General features: G+C 50.9%; 1 protein-coding gene across 1 annotated transcript in view; it reads right to left on the bottom strand.

Moving 5' to 3' along the window:
* The window catches only part of LOC134603656 (phospholipid scramblase 1-like), a 48,099-nt gene extending 33,220 nt beyond the window's left edge, over positions 1–14,879 (bottom strand). The window contains exons 1-3 of the mRNA XM_063449824.1: positions 14,715–14,879; positions 11,563–11,599; positions 4,994–5,241 (exon numbers count right to left, since the gene is read on the bottom strand). Of these exons, the coding sequence (XP_063305894.1) occupies positions 4,994–5,241; positions 11,563–11,575 (261 nt within the window). The 5' untranslated portion in view covers positions 11,576–11,599; positions 14,715–14,879. The remainder of the gene's footprint in view (positions 1–4,993; positions 5,242–11,562; positions 11,600–14,714) is intronic.
* Between the last annotated feature and the right edge of the window lie 504 nt (positions 14,880–15,383).

The raw sequence follows: 15,383 nt of genomic DNA, 5'->3' as shown, positions 1-15,383 counted from the left end.
GCACCGCAGACACGGCAGCCGACCCCCGACAGGAACTCAGGCACCGCAGACACGGCAGCCGACCCCCGACAGGCACACAGGCACCGCAGACACGGCAGCCGACCCCCGATAGCCACAAGGGCATCGCAGCCAATCCATGTGCTGGTGTCTATATCTCAAGATTCTTTGTCAGAGATATTTAGCTCACACAATGAAGGATTTTTATTTCATGTGTAAGGAAGGCATTCTCCCATCACGCTGATGTTTATTTGATGGTGGGTTTGCAAGGACCGTCACTCATTAATGACAAGGTAATGTCTATGGGGGCTCTCTATCCGCTGTGTGGTGGGAGGAGGGGGAATGCTATGGGCGCTCCGTAGACAGTATTATGATTATCACTGCCACGTCCTGCGTTAACGATTTTAATGACTGGGTTTTAAGCAGGAGCAGTGATTTAGTGGTTATGGTGCATTGCACGCAGTCTATGTTCAGCCCTGCCGACCACCAAACTCACGTGCAATACAACCGCCTCAATACTACACATGGGACGCTGGAATTGGAGACGCTTGTGTGTCTATCACCTAAATGATATTGCTACATAATGATTGAACCTCGGCCTTTGCGGTCCCACGAACCCCCAGGTCAGTTATCCCAAACAATGTGTTATCACAGCTTTCTACACTGAAATGCAAGCATTGGGGTTACAGGTTTTATGACATCCACCCAGGAAAGTCCCCGCTCCGGTACAAACAACCGCCAGGATTAAAGGCACCATCACCACTTTATCTCATTGAAGTGTTAATACTGGCACCGCCAAACCGTTCAGTGTTTATTTTCGATTGGTTTGGCACTGAATAAGGGTCCCCAGGTACATGGACCTAGCTGGCACTAATACCACTAGGTAGTAGTGATGGTCTGCAAGTGTCACCTGAGCCAACACAGCGACTCAGTGTCAAACCAATTAAAACCACAGGACAGAGAACTCCAGGTACTATAACCACTTACATGAGATGAAGTGGCTATGGTTCCCTAGTGTATTCTGTCTGACTGAAAATAAATAGCCTGGTCTGAGGCCACATCAGCAAACTCCACTCCCTTTTGTTAGTAATTTTACAAGGTGGAAGAAGACCCTGCTCCTTACAGTCCATAGTAGGTGGGGTATAAAACACACTAGGACAGGAGGTAGCAATCAAATAACGTGGGAATAAAGCAGAGCTGGAGGAGAGGGTAGAGTGCTGTCCTTAGGAGAGAGAGCGGTATGTGAGCGGTATGTGAGGTACTAGTACCCCGGCGGGAAGTTGCCACCCAGCCCCCCACCTAGTCCTGGTTCTACGAGACAGTCTGTTAAAGTTTGCAATGTTGGGATTAAATGACACATTGTGAACGGCAAGCTCTGTTAAACAAATTACAGAATACAGATATTTTACCATGTTATATTATAATAGACCAGGAACTACTGCGGTGGAACTCCATAAAAGAAAGGCTTTTACTGCACACACCCTGCCATGCCCTCCCCAATGAGTCACGCACCAGTTCCAAATACTTAACATAATGTGAAATAGGAGGCCAGGTACACAGGGGAGAAATATTCTGAATAGCAACAATAGGCATGGAGCTCCAATGTTAAGAAAACCTGTAACAGCGTTTGCAGTAAATAAGGCGGACTCCACGAGTACATTGTGGTCTCTAGGACAATATTCAGAAAATAAATGAAGATTTTACAACAAGGTGCAATGTCAGTCTTAAACACATATTGTATTCATATAGCCAGCAGTCTGATCCTCCAGCCTGGCTGCCGTGGGTTCCGGAGGCTGGAGCCAGGACGCCTGGATCTGAGCTGCCTCTGAAGTCGCCAGTGCGCTTTTCATGTCCAGCGCGCATGATATTAAAGAATCGAAGACATAATGTGCAATAATGTAAGCTGTCTGACGCTCTGGCTGGATTACGCACTCTGAGAGACACTGGGTTAAACTGGTAGCCACACTGGTTGCCGACACATTCAGGCCTTGGTTTGGCTAGCTTGGAGGGAGGCATTCTACGTACCATGTCTGGAGCAATAAGACGCTGACAGAGCAAGAGCCCATCTACGAACAATGTCTGGGAATGTGTAATATGAGTGTCGCAGAGGGCGGGGCGACAGCCCAATGAGCCGTCCTTCCAGGACACAGCATGACCGGAACCCACTCCATTACAGTGCCCTTCCATGTACTCGACAGGAAAAAAGCTCTCACTAACCTGCACAAAATACAGCGTTTATCCCTATATAGACACCACAACCACCTGTCAGCACTGCACACACTGCAACCACCTGTCAGCACTGCACACACTGCAACCACCTGTCAGCACTGCACACACCGCAACCACCAGTCAGCACTGCACACACCACAACCACCTGTCAGCACTGCACACACTGCAACCACCTGTCAGCACTGCACACATCGCAACCACCTGTCAGCACTGCACACATCGCAACCACCTGTCAGCACTGCACACACTGCAACCACCTGTCAGCACTGCACACACCACAACCACCTGTCAGCACTGCACACACTGCAACCACCTGTCAGCACTGCACACACTGCAACCACCAGTCAGCACTGAACACACGGCAACCACCAGTCAGCACTGAACACACGGCAACCACCAGTCAGCACTGCACACACTGCAACCATCTGTCAGCACTGCACACATCGCAACCACCTGTCAGCACTGCACACACTGCAACCACCTGTCAGCACTGCACACACTGCAACCACCTGTCAGCACTGAACACACGGCAACCACCTGTCAGCACTGCACACACTGCAACCATCTGTCAGCACTGCACACATCGCAACCACCTGTCAGCACTGCACACACTGCAACCACCTGTCAGCACTGCACACACTGCAACCACCTGTCAGCACTGCACACACTGCAACCACCTGTCAGCACTGCACACACTGCAACCACCTGTCAGCACTGCACACACTGCAACCACCTGTCAGCACTGAACACATCACAACCACCTGTCAGCACTGAACACATCACAACCACCTGTCAGCACTGAACACATCACAACCACCTGTCAGCACTGCACACATCGCAACCACCTGTCAGCACTGAACACACCGCAACCACCTGTCAGCACTGCACACACTGCAACCATCTGTCAGCACTGCACACATCGCAACCACCTGTCAGCACTGCACACACTGCAACCACCTGTCAGCACTGCACACACTGCAACCACCTGTCAGCACTGCACACACTGCAACCACCTGTCAGCACTGCACACACTGCAACCATCTGTCAGCACTGCACACATCGCAACCACCTGTCAGCACTGCACACACTGCAACCACCTGTCAGCACTGCACACACTGCAACCACCTGTCAGCACTGCACACACTGCAACCACCAGTCAGCACTGAACACACGGCAACCACCTGTCAGCACTGCACACACTGCAACCATCTGTCAGCACTGCACACATCGCAACCACCTGTCAGCACTGCACACACTGCAACCACCTGTCAGCACTGCACACACTGCAACCACCTGTCAGCACTGCACACACTGCAACCACCTGTCAGCACTGAACACATCACAACCACCTGTCAGCACTGCACACATCGCAACCACCTGTCAGCACTGAACACACCGCAACCACCTGTCAGCACTGCACACACTGCAACCATCTGTCAGCACTGCACACATCGCAACCACCTGTCAGCACTGCACACACTGCAACCACCTGTCAGCACTGCACACACTGCAACCACCTGTCAGCACTGCACACATCACAACCACCTGTCAGCACTGAACACATCGCAACCACCTGTCAGCACTGAACACATCGCAACCACCTGTCAGCACTGAACACATCGCAACCACCTGTCAGCACTGAACACACTGCAACCACCTGTCAGCACTGAACACACCGCAACCACCTGTCAGCACTGAACACACTGCAACCACCTGCCAGCACTGAACAAACTGCAACCACCTGTCAGCACTGAACACATCGCAACCACCTGTCAGCACTGCACACACTGCAACCACCTGTCAGCACTGCACACACTGCAACCACCTGTCAGCACTGCACACACTGCAACCACCTGTCAGCACTGCACACACTGCAACCACCTGTCAGCACTGCACACACTGCAACCACCTGTCAGCACTGCACACACTGCAACCACCTGTCAGCACTGCACACACTGCAACCACCTGTCAGCACTGCACACATCGCAACCACCTGTCAGCACTGCACACATTGCAACCACTTGTCAGCACTGAACACACCGCAACCACCTGTCAGCACTGAACACACCGCAACCACCTGTCAGCACTGCACACATCGCAACCACCTGTCAGCACTGAACACACCGCAACCACCTGTCAGCACTGAACACACCGCAACCACCTGTCAGCACTGAACACACTGCAACCACCTGTCAGCACTGAACACATCGCAACCACCTGTCAGCACTGCACACACTGCAACCACCTGTCAGCACTGAACACATCGCAACCACCTGTCAGCACTGAACACATCGCAACCACCTGTCAGCACTGAACACATCGCAACCACCTGTCAGCACTGAACACACTGCAACCACCTGTCAGCACTGAACACATCGCAACCACCTGTCAGCACTGCACACATCGCAACCACCTGTCAGCACTGCACACATCGCAACCACCTGTCAGCACTGAACACATCGCAACCACCTGTCAGCACTGAACACACTGCAACCACCTGTCAGCACTGCACACACTGCAACCACCTGTCAGCACTGAACACACCACAACCAGCTGTGAACAACTCAGGCATCTAGCAATAAGCTCCATGACGGTAACTGTCCCTGTCCTAGCAGGAATACGCTTTGCTGATATTGTAATCGGTTGTAAGGTGTCCCATTGGGGACTTCCCCTTCCCCAGGGAGTCACACGAGCCCCCCCCCCCCAGTCAGATTCATCCAAACATATTGTTCCCTTCAACCTCTGAATATAGTAACCCCTGACTTACCTGATCCAAGTAGGCCAGGCCACAGGTGGCAGTTCCTGTGCTCACGGGCAGGTAAGGTGCTCCCCCTGGAGAAGGGGCTGGCTGTGGATGTTTCGAGGGGTGCATGTGGTCATGTGGGGGAATGCTGTATCCAGGACCAGGGTAGTCATGGAAACCGGGTGATGAAGGTGCAGGAGTTGCTGATGGGCCAGGATAAGGTGGGGTGGGATATGGTGGGGAAGAGTACCCAGCCATGGGTGAAGGATAACCTGTGGGAAGAACGCAGGGGTCAATACTGATGGTCAATCATTCATTTAATAACTGATTAACTTATAGCTCAGGGATACAGTGAATAGAACTGCTGGGTTTATCCTACCAGCTGGCTATAGCTCAGGGATACAGTGAATAGAACTGCTGGGTTTATCCTACCAGCCGGCTATAACTTGGGGATACAGTGAATAGAACTGCTGGGTTTATCCTACCAGCCGGCTAAAGCTCAGGGATACAGTGAATAGAACTGCTGGGTTTATCCTACCAGCTGGCTATAGCTCAGGGATACAGTGAATAGAACTCATGGGTTTATTCTACCAGCCGGCTATAGCTCGGGGATACAGTGAATAGAACTGCTGGGTTTATTCTACCAGCCGGCTATAGCTCGAGGATACAGTGACTAGAACTGCTGCGTTTATTTAACCAGCCGGCTATAGCTCGGGGATACAGTGAATAGAACTGCTGGGTTTATCCTACCAGCCGGCTATAGCTCAGGGATACAGTGAATAGAACTGCTGGGTTTATCCTACCAGCCGGCTATAGCTCGGGGATACAGTGAATAGAACTGCTGGGTTTATCCTACCAGCCGGCTATAGCTCGGGGATACAGTGAATAGAACTGCTGGGTTTATTCTACCAGCTGGCTATAGCTCGGGGATACAGTGAATAGAACTGCTGGGTTTATGTACCAGCCAGCTATAGCTCGAGGATACAGTGAATAGACCTGCTGGGTTTATCCTACCAGCCGGCTATAGCTCGGGGACACAGTGAATAGAACTGCTGAGTTTATTCTACCAGCCGGCTATAGCTCAGGGATACAGTGAATAGAACAGCTGGGTTTATTCTACCAGCCGGCTATAGCTCGGGGATACAGTGAATAGAACAGCTGGGTTTATTCTACCAGCCGGCTATAGCTCGGGGATACAGTGAATAGAACTCATGGGTTTATTCTACCAGCCGGCTATAGCTCGGGGATACAGTGAATAGAACAGCTGGGTTTATTCTACCAGCCGGCTATAGCTCGGGGATACAGTGAATAGAACTCATGGGTTTATTCTACCAGCCGGCTATAGCTCGGGGATACAGTGAATAGAACTGCTGAGTTTATTCTACCAGCCGGCTAAAGCTCGGGGATACAGTGAATAGAGCTGCTGGGTTTATCCTACCAGCGGGCTATAGCTCGGGGATACAGTGAATAGAACTGCTGGGTTTATCCTACCAGCCGGCTGTAGCTCAGGGATACAGTGAATAGAGCTGCTGGGTTTATTCTACCAGCCGGCTGTAGCTCGGGGATACAGTGAATAGAACAGCTGGGTTTATCCTACCAGCCGGCTATAGCTCGGGGATACAGTGAATAGAACTGCTGAGTTTATCCTACCAGCCGGCTATAGCTCAGGGATACAGTGAATAGAACTGCTGGGTTTATTCTACCAGCCGGCTATAGCTCGGGGATACAGTGAATAGAACTGCTAGGTTTATTCTACCAGCCGGCTGTAGCTCGGGGATACAGTGAATAGAACTGCTGGGTTTATTCTACCAGCCGGCTATAGCTCGGGGATACAGTGAATAGAACTGCTGGGTTTATTCTACCAGCCGGCTATTGCTCGGGGATACAGTGAATAGAACTGCTGGGTTTATCCTACCAGCCGGCTATAGCTCGGGGATACAGTGAATCGAACCGCTGGGTTTATCCTACCAGCCGGCTATAGCTCCGGGATACAGTGAATAGAACTGCTGGGTTTATTCTACCAGCCGGCTATAGCTCTGGGATACAGTGAATAGAACTGCTGGGTTTATTTTACCAGCCGGCTATTGCTCGGGGATACAGTGAATAGAACTGCTGGGTTTATTATACCAGCCGGCTATAGCTCGGGGATACAGTGAATAGAACTGCTGGGTTTATCCTACCAGCCGGCTATAGCTCAGGGATAAAGTGAATAGAACTGCTGGGTTTATTTTACCAGCCGGCTATAGCTCAGGGATACAGTGAATAGAACTGCTGGGTTTATTCTACCAGCCGGCTATAGCTCGGGGATACAGTGAATAGAACTGCTGGGTTTATCCTACCAGCCGGCTATAGCTCGGGGATACAGTGAATCGAACCGCTGGGTTTATCCTACCAGCCGGCTATAGCTCCGGGATACAGTGAATAGAACTGCTGGGTTTATTCTACCAGCCGGCTATAGCTCTGGGATACAGTGAATAGAACTGCTGGGTTTATTTTACCAGCCGGCTATTGCTCGGGGATACAGTGAATAGAACTGCTGGGTTTATTATACCAGCCGGCTATAGCTCGGGGATACAGTGAATAGAACTGCTGGGTTTATCCTACCAGCCGGCTATAGCTCAGGGATAAAGTGAATAGAACTGCTGGGTTTATTTTACCAGCCGGCTATAGCTCAGGGATACAGTGAATAGAACTGCTGGGTTTATTCTACCAGCCGGCTATAGCTCGGGGATACAGTGAATAGAACTGCTGGGTTTATTCTACCAGCCGGCTATAGCTCGGGGATACAGTGAATAGAACCGCTGGGTTTATCCTACCAGCCGGCTATAGCTCCGGGATACAGTGAATAGAACTGCTGGGTTTATTCTACCAGCCGGCTATAGCTCGGGGATACAGTGAATAGAACTGCTGGGTTTATCCTACCAGCCGGCTATAACTCGGGGATACAGTGAATAGAACTGCTGGGTTTATCCTACCAGCCGGCTATTGCTCGGGGATACAGTGAATAGAACTGCTGGGTTTATTCTACCAGCCGGCTATTGCTCGGGGATACAGTGAATAGAACTGCTGGGTTTATCCTACCAGCCGGCTATAGCTCGGTTATACAGTGAATAGAACTGCTGGGTTTATCCTACCAGCCGGCTATAGCTCGGGGATACAGTGAATAGAACTGCTGGGTTTATCCTACCAGCCGGCTATAGCTCGGGGATACATTGAATATAACTGCTGGGTTTATCCTACCAGCCGGCTATAGCTCGGGGATACATTGAATATAACTGCTGGGTTTATCCTACAAGCCGGCTATAGCTCGGGGATACAGTGAATAGAACCGCTGGGTTTATTCTACCAGCCGGCTATAGCTCGGGGATACAGTGAATAGAACCGCTGGGTTTATTTTACCAGCCGGCTATAGCTCGGGGATACAGTGAATAGAACTGCTGGGTTTATTCTACCAGCCGGCTAAAGCTCGGGGATACAGTAAATAGAACTGCTGGGTTTATCCTACCTGCCGGCTGTAGCTCAGGGATACAGTGAATAGAACTGCTGGGTTTATTTTACCAGCCGGCTGTAGCTCGGGGATACAGTGAATAGAACTGCTGGGTGTTTTCTACCAGCCGGCTATAGCTCGGGGATACAGTGAATAGAACTGCTGGGTTTATCCTACCAGCCGGCTATAGCTCGGGGATACAGTGAATAGAGCTGCTGGGTTTATTCTACCAGCCGGCTATAGCTCGAGGATACAGTGAATAGACCTGCTGGGTTTATCCTACCAGCCGGCTATAGCTCGGGGATACAGTGAATAGAACTGCTGAGTTTATCCTACCAGCCGGCTATAGCTCAGGGATACAGTGAATAGAACTGCTGGGTTTATTCTACCAGCCGGCTATAGCTCAGGGATACAGTGAATAGAACTGCTAGGTTTATTCTACCAGCCGGCTATTGCTCGGGGATACAGTGAATAGAACTGCTGGGTTTATCCTACCAGCCGGCTATAGCTCGGGGATACAGTGAATCGAACCGCTGGGTTTATCCTACCAGCCGGCTATAGCTCCGGGATACAGTGAATAGAACTGCTGGGTTTATTCTACCAGCCGGCTATAGCTCTGGGATACAGTGAATAGAACTGCTGGGTTTATTTTACCAGCCGGCTATTGCTCGGGGATACAGTGAATAGAACTGCTGGGTTTATTCTACCAGCCGGCTATAGCTCGGGGATACAGTGAATAGAACTGCTGGGTTTATCCTACCAGCCGGCTATAGCTCGGGGATACAGTGAATAGAACCGCTGGGTTTATCCTACCAGCCGGCTATAGCTCCGGGATACAGTGAATAGAACTGCTGGGTTTATTCTACCAGCCGGCTATAGCTCTGGGATACAGTGAATAGAACTGCTGGGTTTATTTTACCAGCCGGCTATTGCTCGGGGATACAGTGAATAGAACTGCTGGGTTTATTATACCAGCCGGCTATAGCTCGGGGATACAGTGAATAGAACTGCTGGGTTTATCCTACCAGCCGGCTATAGCTCAGGGATAAAGTGAAGAGAACTGCTGGGTTTATTTTACCAGCCGGCTATAGCTCAGGGATACAGTGAATAGAACTGCTGGGTTTATTCTACCAGCCGGCTATAGCTCGGGGATACAGTGAATAGAACTGCTGGGTTTATTCTACCAGCCGGCTATAGCTCGGGGATACAGTGAATAGAACTGCTGGGTTTATCCTACCAGCCGGCTATAGCTCGGGGATACAGTGAATAGAACCGCTGGGTTTATCCTACCAGCCGGCTATAGCTCCGGGATACAGTGAATAGAACTGCTGGGTTTATTCTACCAGCCGGCTATAGCTCGGGGATACAGTGAATAGAACTGCTGGGTTTATCCTACCAGCCGGCTATAACTCGGGGATACAGTGAATAGAACTGCTGGGTTTATCCTACCAGCCGGCTATTGCTCGGGGATACAGTGAATAGAACTGCTGGGTTTATTCTACCAGCCGGCTATTGCTCGGGGATACAGTGAATAGAACTGCTGGGTTTATCCTACCAGCCGGCTATAGCTCGGTTATACAGTGAATAGAACTGCTGGGTTTATCCTACCAGCCGGCTATAGCTCGGGGATACAGTGAATAGAACTGCTGGGTTTATCCTACCAGCCGGCTATAGCTCGGGGATACATTGAATATAACTGCTGGGTTTATCCTACCAGCCGGCTATAGCTCGGGGATACATTGAATATAACTGCTGGGTTTATCCTACCAGCCGGCTATAGCTCGGGGATACAGTGAATAGAACCGCTGGGTTTATTCTACCAGCCGGCTATAGCTCGGGGATACAGTGAATAGAACCGCTGGGTTTATTTTACCAGCCGGCTATAGCTCGGGATACAGTGAATAGAACTGCTGGGTTTATTCTACCAGCGGGCTATAGCTCGGAGATACAGTGAATAGAACTGCTGGGTTCATTCTACCAGCCGGCTATAGCTCGGGGATACAGTGAATAGAACTGCTGGGTTTATTCTACCAGCCGGCTATAGCTCAGGGATACAGTGAATAGAACTGCTGGGTTTATCCTACCAGCCGGCTATAGCTCGGGGATACAATGAATAGAACTGCTGGGTTTATTCTACCAGCCGGCTATAGCTCGGGGATACAGTGAATAGAACTGCTGGGTTTATTCTACCAGCCGGCTATAGCTCAGGGATACAGTGAATAGAACCGCTGGGTTTATCCTACCAGCCGGCTATAGCTCTGGGATACAGTGAATAGAACTGCTGGGTTTATCCTACCAGCCGGCTATAGCTCCGGGATACAGTGAATAGAACTGCTGGGTTCATTCTACCAGCCGGCTATAGCTCGGGGATACAGTGAATAGAACCGCTGGGTTTATTTTACCAGCCGGCTATAGCTCGGGGATACAGTGAATAGAACTGCTGGGTTTATTCTACCAGCGGGCTATAGCTCGGAGATACAGTGAATAGAACTGCTGGGTTCATTCTACCAGCCGGCTATAGCTCGGGGATACAGTGAATAGAACTGCTGGGTTTATTCTACCAGCCGGCTATAGCTCAGGGATACAGTGAATAGAACTGCTGGGTTTATCCTACCAGCCGGCTATAGCTCGGGGATACAATGAATAGAACTGCTGGGTTTTTTCTACCAGCCGGCTATAGCTCGGGGATACAGTGAATAGAACTGCTGGGTTTATTCTACCAGCCGGCTATAGCTCAGGGATACAGTGAATAGAACCGCTGGGTTTATCCTACCAGCCGGCTATAGCTCTGGGATACAGTGAATAGAACTGCTGGGTTTATCCTACCAGCCGGCTATAGCTCCGGGATACAGTGAATAGAACTGCTGGGTTCATTCTACCAGCCGGCTATAGCTCGGGGATACAGTGAATAGAACTGCTGGGTTTATCCTACCAGCCGGCTATAGCTCGGGGATACAGTGAATAGAACTGCTGGGTTTATGAACCATGCATATATTCGATGGCAGCCCTAGAATGATAAATCCTAGCAGTGATCTGTTGTTTTCTGTTTATCAGAGCACTCTATTTTTGTAAGGTTGGACCCACTCTACTCCACTTTAATTCTTACCTGGCGCTGCCATCGTGTGGGATATACCTCAGCCGTCCTGCCAAACACCAAAACCACAGGATTAGTACACAGAGAATACAACACAGTGTATCAGTGAGAGAAACCCGGCTGGCTGGCTAAGAGTGTATGTGGAATGAAGCAGTCATAATTCGGGTTGTTAATCAGCAACTTTTTAGGTCAGGTGGCAGACAGACTGGTGGACCTTTGGCTGTAGGTAACTGAAGCCGAATGTTGTAGAACGAGGTAGTGGTGATGTGGTTGAGCTACACATTGAGGTGGGCTGCTGTGGTGGTTTGTTGTGTAGGTGAGTCTTTCCTATATGATGGGTTTGGTAGGTAACAAGGTGCAGACAGCAGACAGCCTGCTTAGGTGTGTTTCGTTTCATATGTTAAACAGGCCTGAAGAATTTTCTATGTGAATCATCACTAAGGGTGGGAGAAAACCAAAACAAAGGCCGACCGAGAGAAACAAAGAGACAAACTGCTCCTAGGGAGGAAAATGGAAATATTGAGGGTATGAGGGATACGGAGGGGGGGGGCGAGGATCTGGGGGATACGGAGGGAAGGGACGAGGATCTGGGGGATACGGAGGGGAGGGACGAGGCTCTGGGGGATACGGAGGGAAGGGACGAGGATCTGGGGGATACGGAGGGGAGGGACGAGGATCTGGGGGATACGGAGGGGAGGGACGAGGCTCTGGGGGATACGGAGGGGGGGGCGAGGATCTGGGGGATACGGAGGGGGGGGCGAGGATCTGGGGGATACGGAGAGGGGAGGACGAGGATCTGGGGGATACGGAGGGGGAGGACGAGGATCTGGGGGATACGGAGGGAAGGGACGAGGCTCTGGGGGATACGGAGGGGGGAGGACGAGGATCTGGGGGATACAGAGGGGGGAGGACGAGGATCTGGGGGATACGGAGGGAAGGGACGAGGCTCTGGGGGATACGGAGGGGGGAGGACGAGGATCTGGGGGATACGGAGGGAAGGGACGAGGATCTGGGGGATACGGAGGGAAGGGACGAGGATCTGGGGGATACGGAGGGGGGGACGAGGATCTGGGGGATACGGAGGGAAGGGACGAGGATCTGGGGGATACGGAGGGGGGGGGGCGAGGATCTGGGGGATACGGAGGGGGGGGGCGAGGATCTGGGGGATACGGAGAGGGGAGGACGAGGATCTGGGGGATACGGGGGGGGCGAGGATTTAGGGGATACAGGGGGGGACGAGGATTTGGGGGATACAGGGGGGGCGAGGATCTGGAGGATACAGAGGGGTGGGCGAGGATTTGGGGGATACAGGTGGGGGACGAGGATTTGGAGGATGCAGAGGGAAAGGATGATAATTTGACAGATGAGCACTTCAGGAACAAAAAGTGTGTAATGGGAAGAGTATAAAAAACATGAGCAGGGCGATGATTCAGGACACAAAGAAAGCATTTAAAGAGGGAGGATACATTGTGAAAGCAGAGGAGCAGAATGCGAGCAAGTGATGGGGATACATTGATAGTGGGGTTCTGAGAAAAAAGCAGCATGCGGGGATACCATGAAATTATATGAGAGGGTATTGGGGGGGGAGGGGGGGGGAGCAGCATGAAATGAGGGGATACCATGAGAAGGTATGTAGGGAGATATGAAAGGGTATTGGGGGGGTGAGGTATTGTGTAAGAGGCTACAATATAATTTAGGGTTGGGGCAAATAACAGTGTAGTTTAGAGTTGCAGGGTAGATAATAGTATCGAGGCTTTGGGGAGCAGAGGACTGAAGATTTGTTGGGGCAAAGTACAGTAAAGTTTATGGGGTATATAATGGTAAAGCTCAGTGTTTTGGGGGTGAATATTAAGGTTCAGGGGGAGCAGAGGACAGTAAAGTTTTGGGGGTATATATTAAGGTTCAGGGGGAGCAGAGGACAGTAAAGTTTGGGGGGCTATATATTAAGGTTCAGGGGGGCAGAGGACAGTAACGTTTGGGGGGCTATATATTAAGGTTCAGGGGGGGAGAGGACAGTAAAGTTTTGGGGGCCTATATATTAAGGTTCAGGGGAGCAGAGGACAGTAAATTTTGGGAGGCTATATATTAAGGTTCAGGGGGAGCAGAGGACAGTAAAGTTTGGGGGGCTATATATTAAGGTTCAGGGGGAGCAGAGGACAGTAAAGTTTGGGGGGCTATATATTAAGGTTCAGGGGGAGCAGAGGACAGTAAAGTTTGGGGGGCTATATATTAAGGTTCAGGGGGAGCAGAGGACAGTAAAGTTTGGGGGGCTATATATTAAGGTTCAGGGGGAGCAGAGGACAGTAAAGTTTGGGGGGCTATATATTAAGGTTCAGGGGGAGCAGAGGACAGTAAAGTTTGGGGGGCTATATATTAAGGTTCAGGGGGAGCAGAGGACAGTAAAGTTTGGGGGGCTATATATTAAGGTTCAGGGGGAGCAGAGGACAGTAAAGTTTGGGGGGTTATATATTAAGGTTCAGGGGGAGCAGAGGACAGTAAAGTTTGGGGGGCTATATATTAAGGTTCAGGGGGAGCAGAGGACAGTAAAGTTTGGGGGGCTATATATTAAGGTTCAGGGGGAGCAGAGGACAGTAAAGTTTGGGGGGCTATATATTAAGGTTCAGGGGGAGCAGAGGACAGTAAAGTTTGGGGGGCTATATATTAAGGTTCAGGGGGAGCAGAGGACAGTAAAGTTTGGGGGCTATATATTAAGGTTCAGGGGGAGCAGAGGACAGCAAAGTTTGGGGGGCTATATATTAAGGTACAGGGGGGCAGAGGACAGTAAAGTTTGGGGGTCTGCATATTAAGGTTCAGGGGAGCAGAGAACAGTAAAGTTTGGGGGGCTATATATTAAGGTTCAGGGGAGCAGAGGACAGTAAAGTTTGGGGGGCTATATTTTAAGGTTCAGGGAGGGGGCAGAGGACAGTAAAGTTTGGGGGTATATATTAAGGTTCAGGGGGAGCAGAGGACAGTAAAGTTTGGGGGTCTGCATATTAAGGTTCAGGGGAGCAGAGAACAGTAAAGTTTGGGGGGCTATATATTAAGGTTCAGGGGAGCAGAGGACAGTAAAGTTTGGGGGGCTATATTTTAAGGTTCAGGTGGGGGCAGAGGACAGTAAAGTTTGGGGGGCAGCAGTGGGGGGGAGGAGCAGGGCAGATCCATACCTTGTTGCCCTCCCCCAGGGTGCAGTTGGGGAGTCTCCAGCCCCCCGTAAAGCTGTCTCTCACTCACACTCAGACTCGTTTTGTCCGGAATATTTTTTCCTGTCGGGGGAGGAAAGAAACCAGATCCAGCCCAATGGAGGAATGGGGGGGAGGGAGAGCAGGGCGGGGGCTCCCCTGGGGGGAGGGAGAGAGAGAGAGAGAGAGAGAGAGAGGGAGAGAGAGAGAGACAGGGAGAGAGAGAGGGAGAGACAGGGAGAGAGAGAGAGAGACAGAGAGAAAGAGAGAGAGTGAGACAGGGAGAGAGTGAGACAGAGACAGAAACAGGGAGAGACAGAAACAGGGAGAGACAGAGACAGGGAGAGAGAGAAACAGGGAGAGACAGAGACAGGGAGAGAGAGAAACAGGGAGAGACTGAGACAGGGAGAGAGTGAGACTGAGACAGGGAGAGAGTGAGACTGAGACAGGGAGAGAGAGAGAGAGACAGGGAGAGAGAGAGAGAGACAGGGAGAGAGAGAGAGACAGGGAGAGAGAGAGAGAGAGAGAGACAGGGAGAGAGAGAGAGAGAGAGACAGGGAGAGAGAGAGAGAGAGACAGGGAGAGAGAGAGAGAGAGAGAGACAGGGAGAGAGAGAGAGAGAGAGACAGGGAGAGAGAGATAGAGACAGGAAGA

Source organism: Pelobates fuscus, chromosome 3, assembly GCF_036172605.1.
Source record: "Pelobates fuscus isolate aPelFus1 chromosome 3, aPelFus1.pri, whole genome shotgun sequence".
Taxonomy (NCBI): Eukaryota; Metazoa; Chordata; class Amphibia; order Anura; family Pelobatidae; genus Pelobates; species Pelobates fuscus.
The sequence above is the reverse complement of the archived record's forward strand: the minus strand, read 5'-3'. Positions and strand labels throughout refer to the sequence as shown.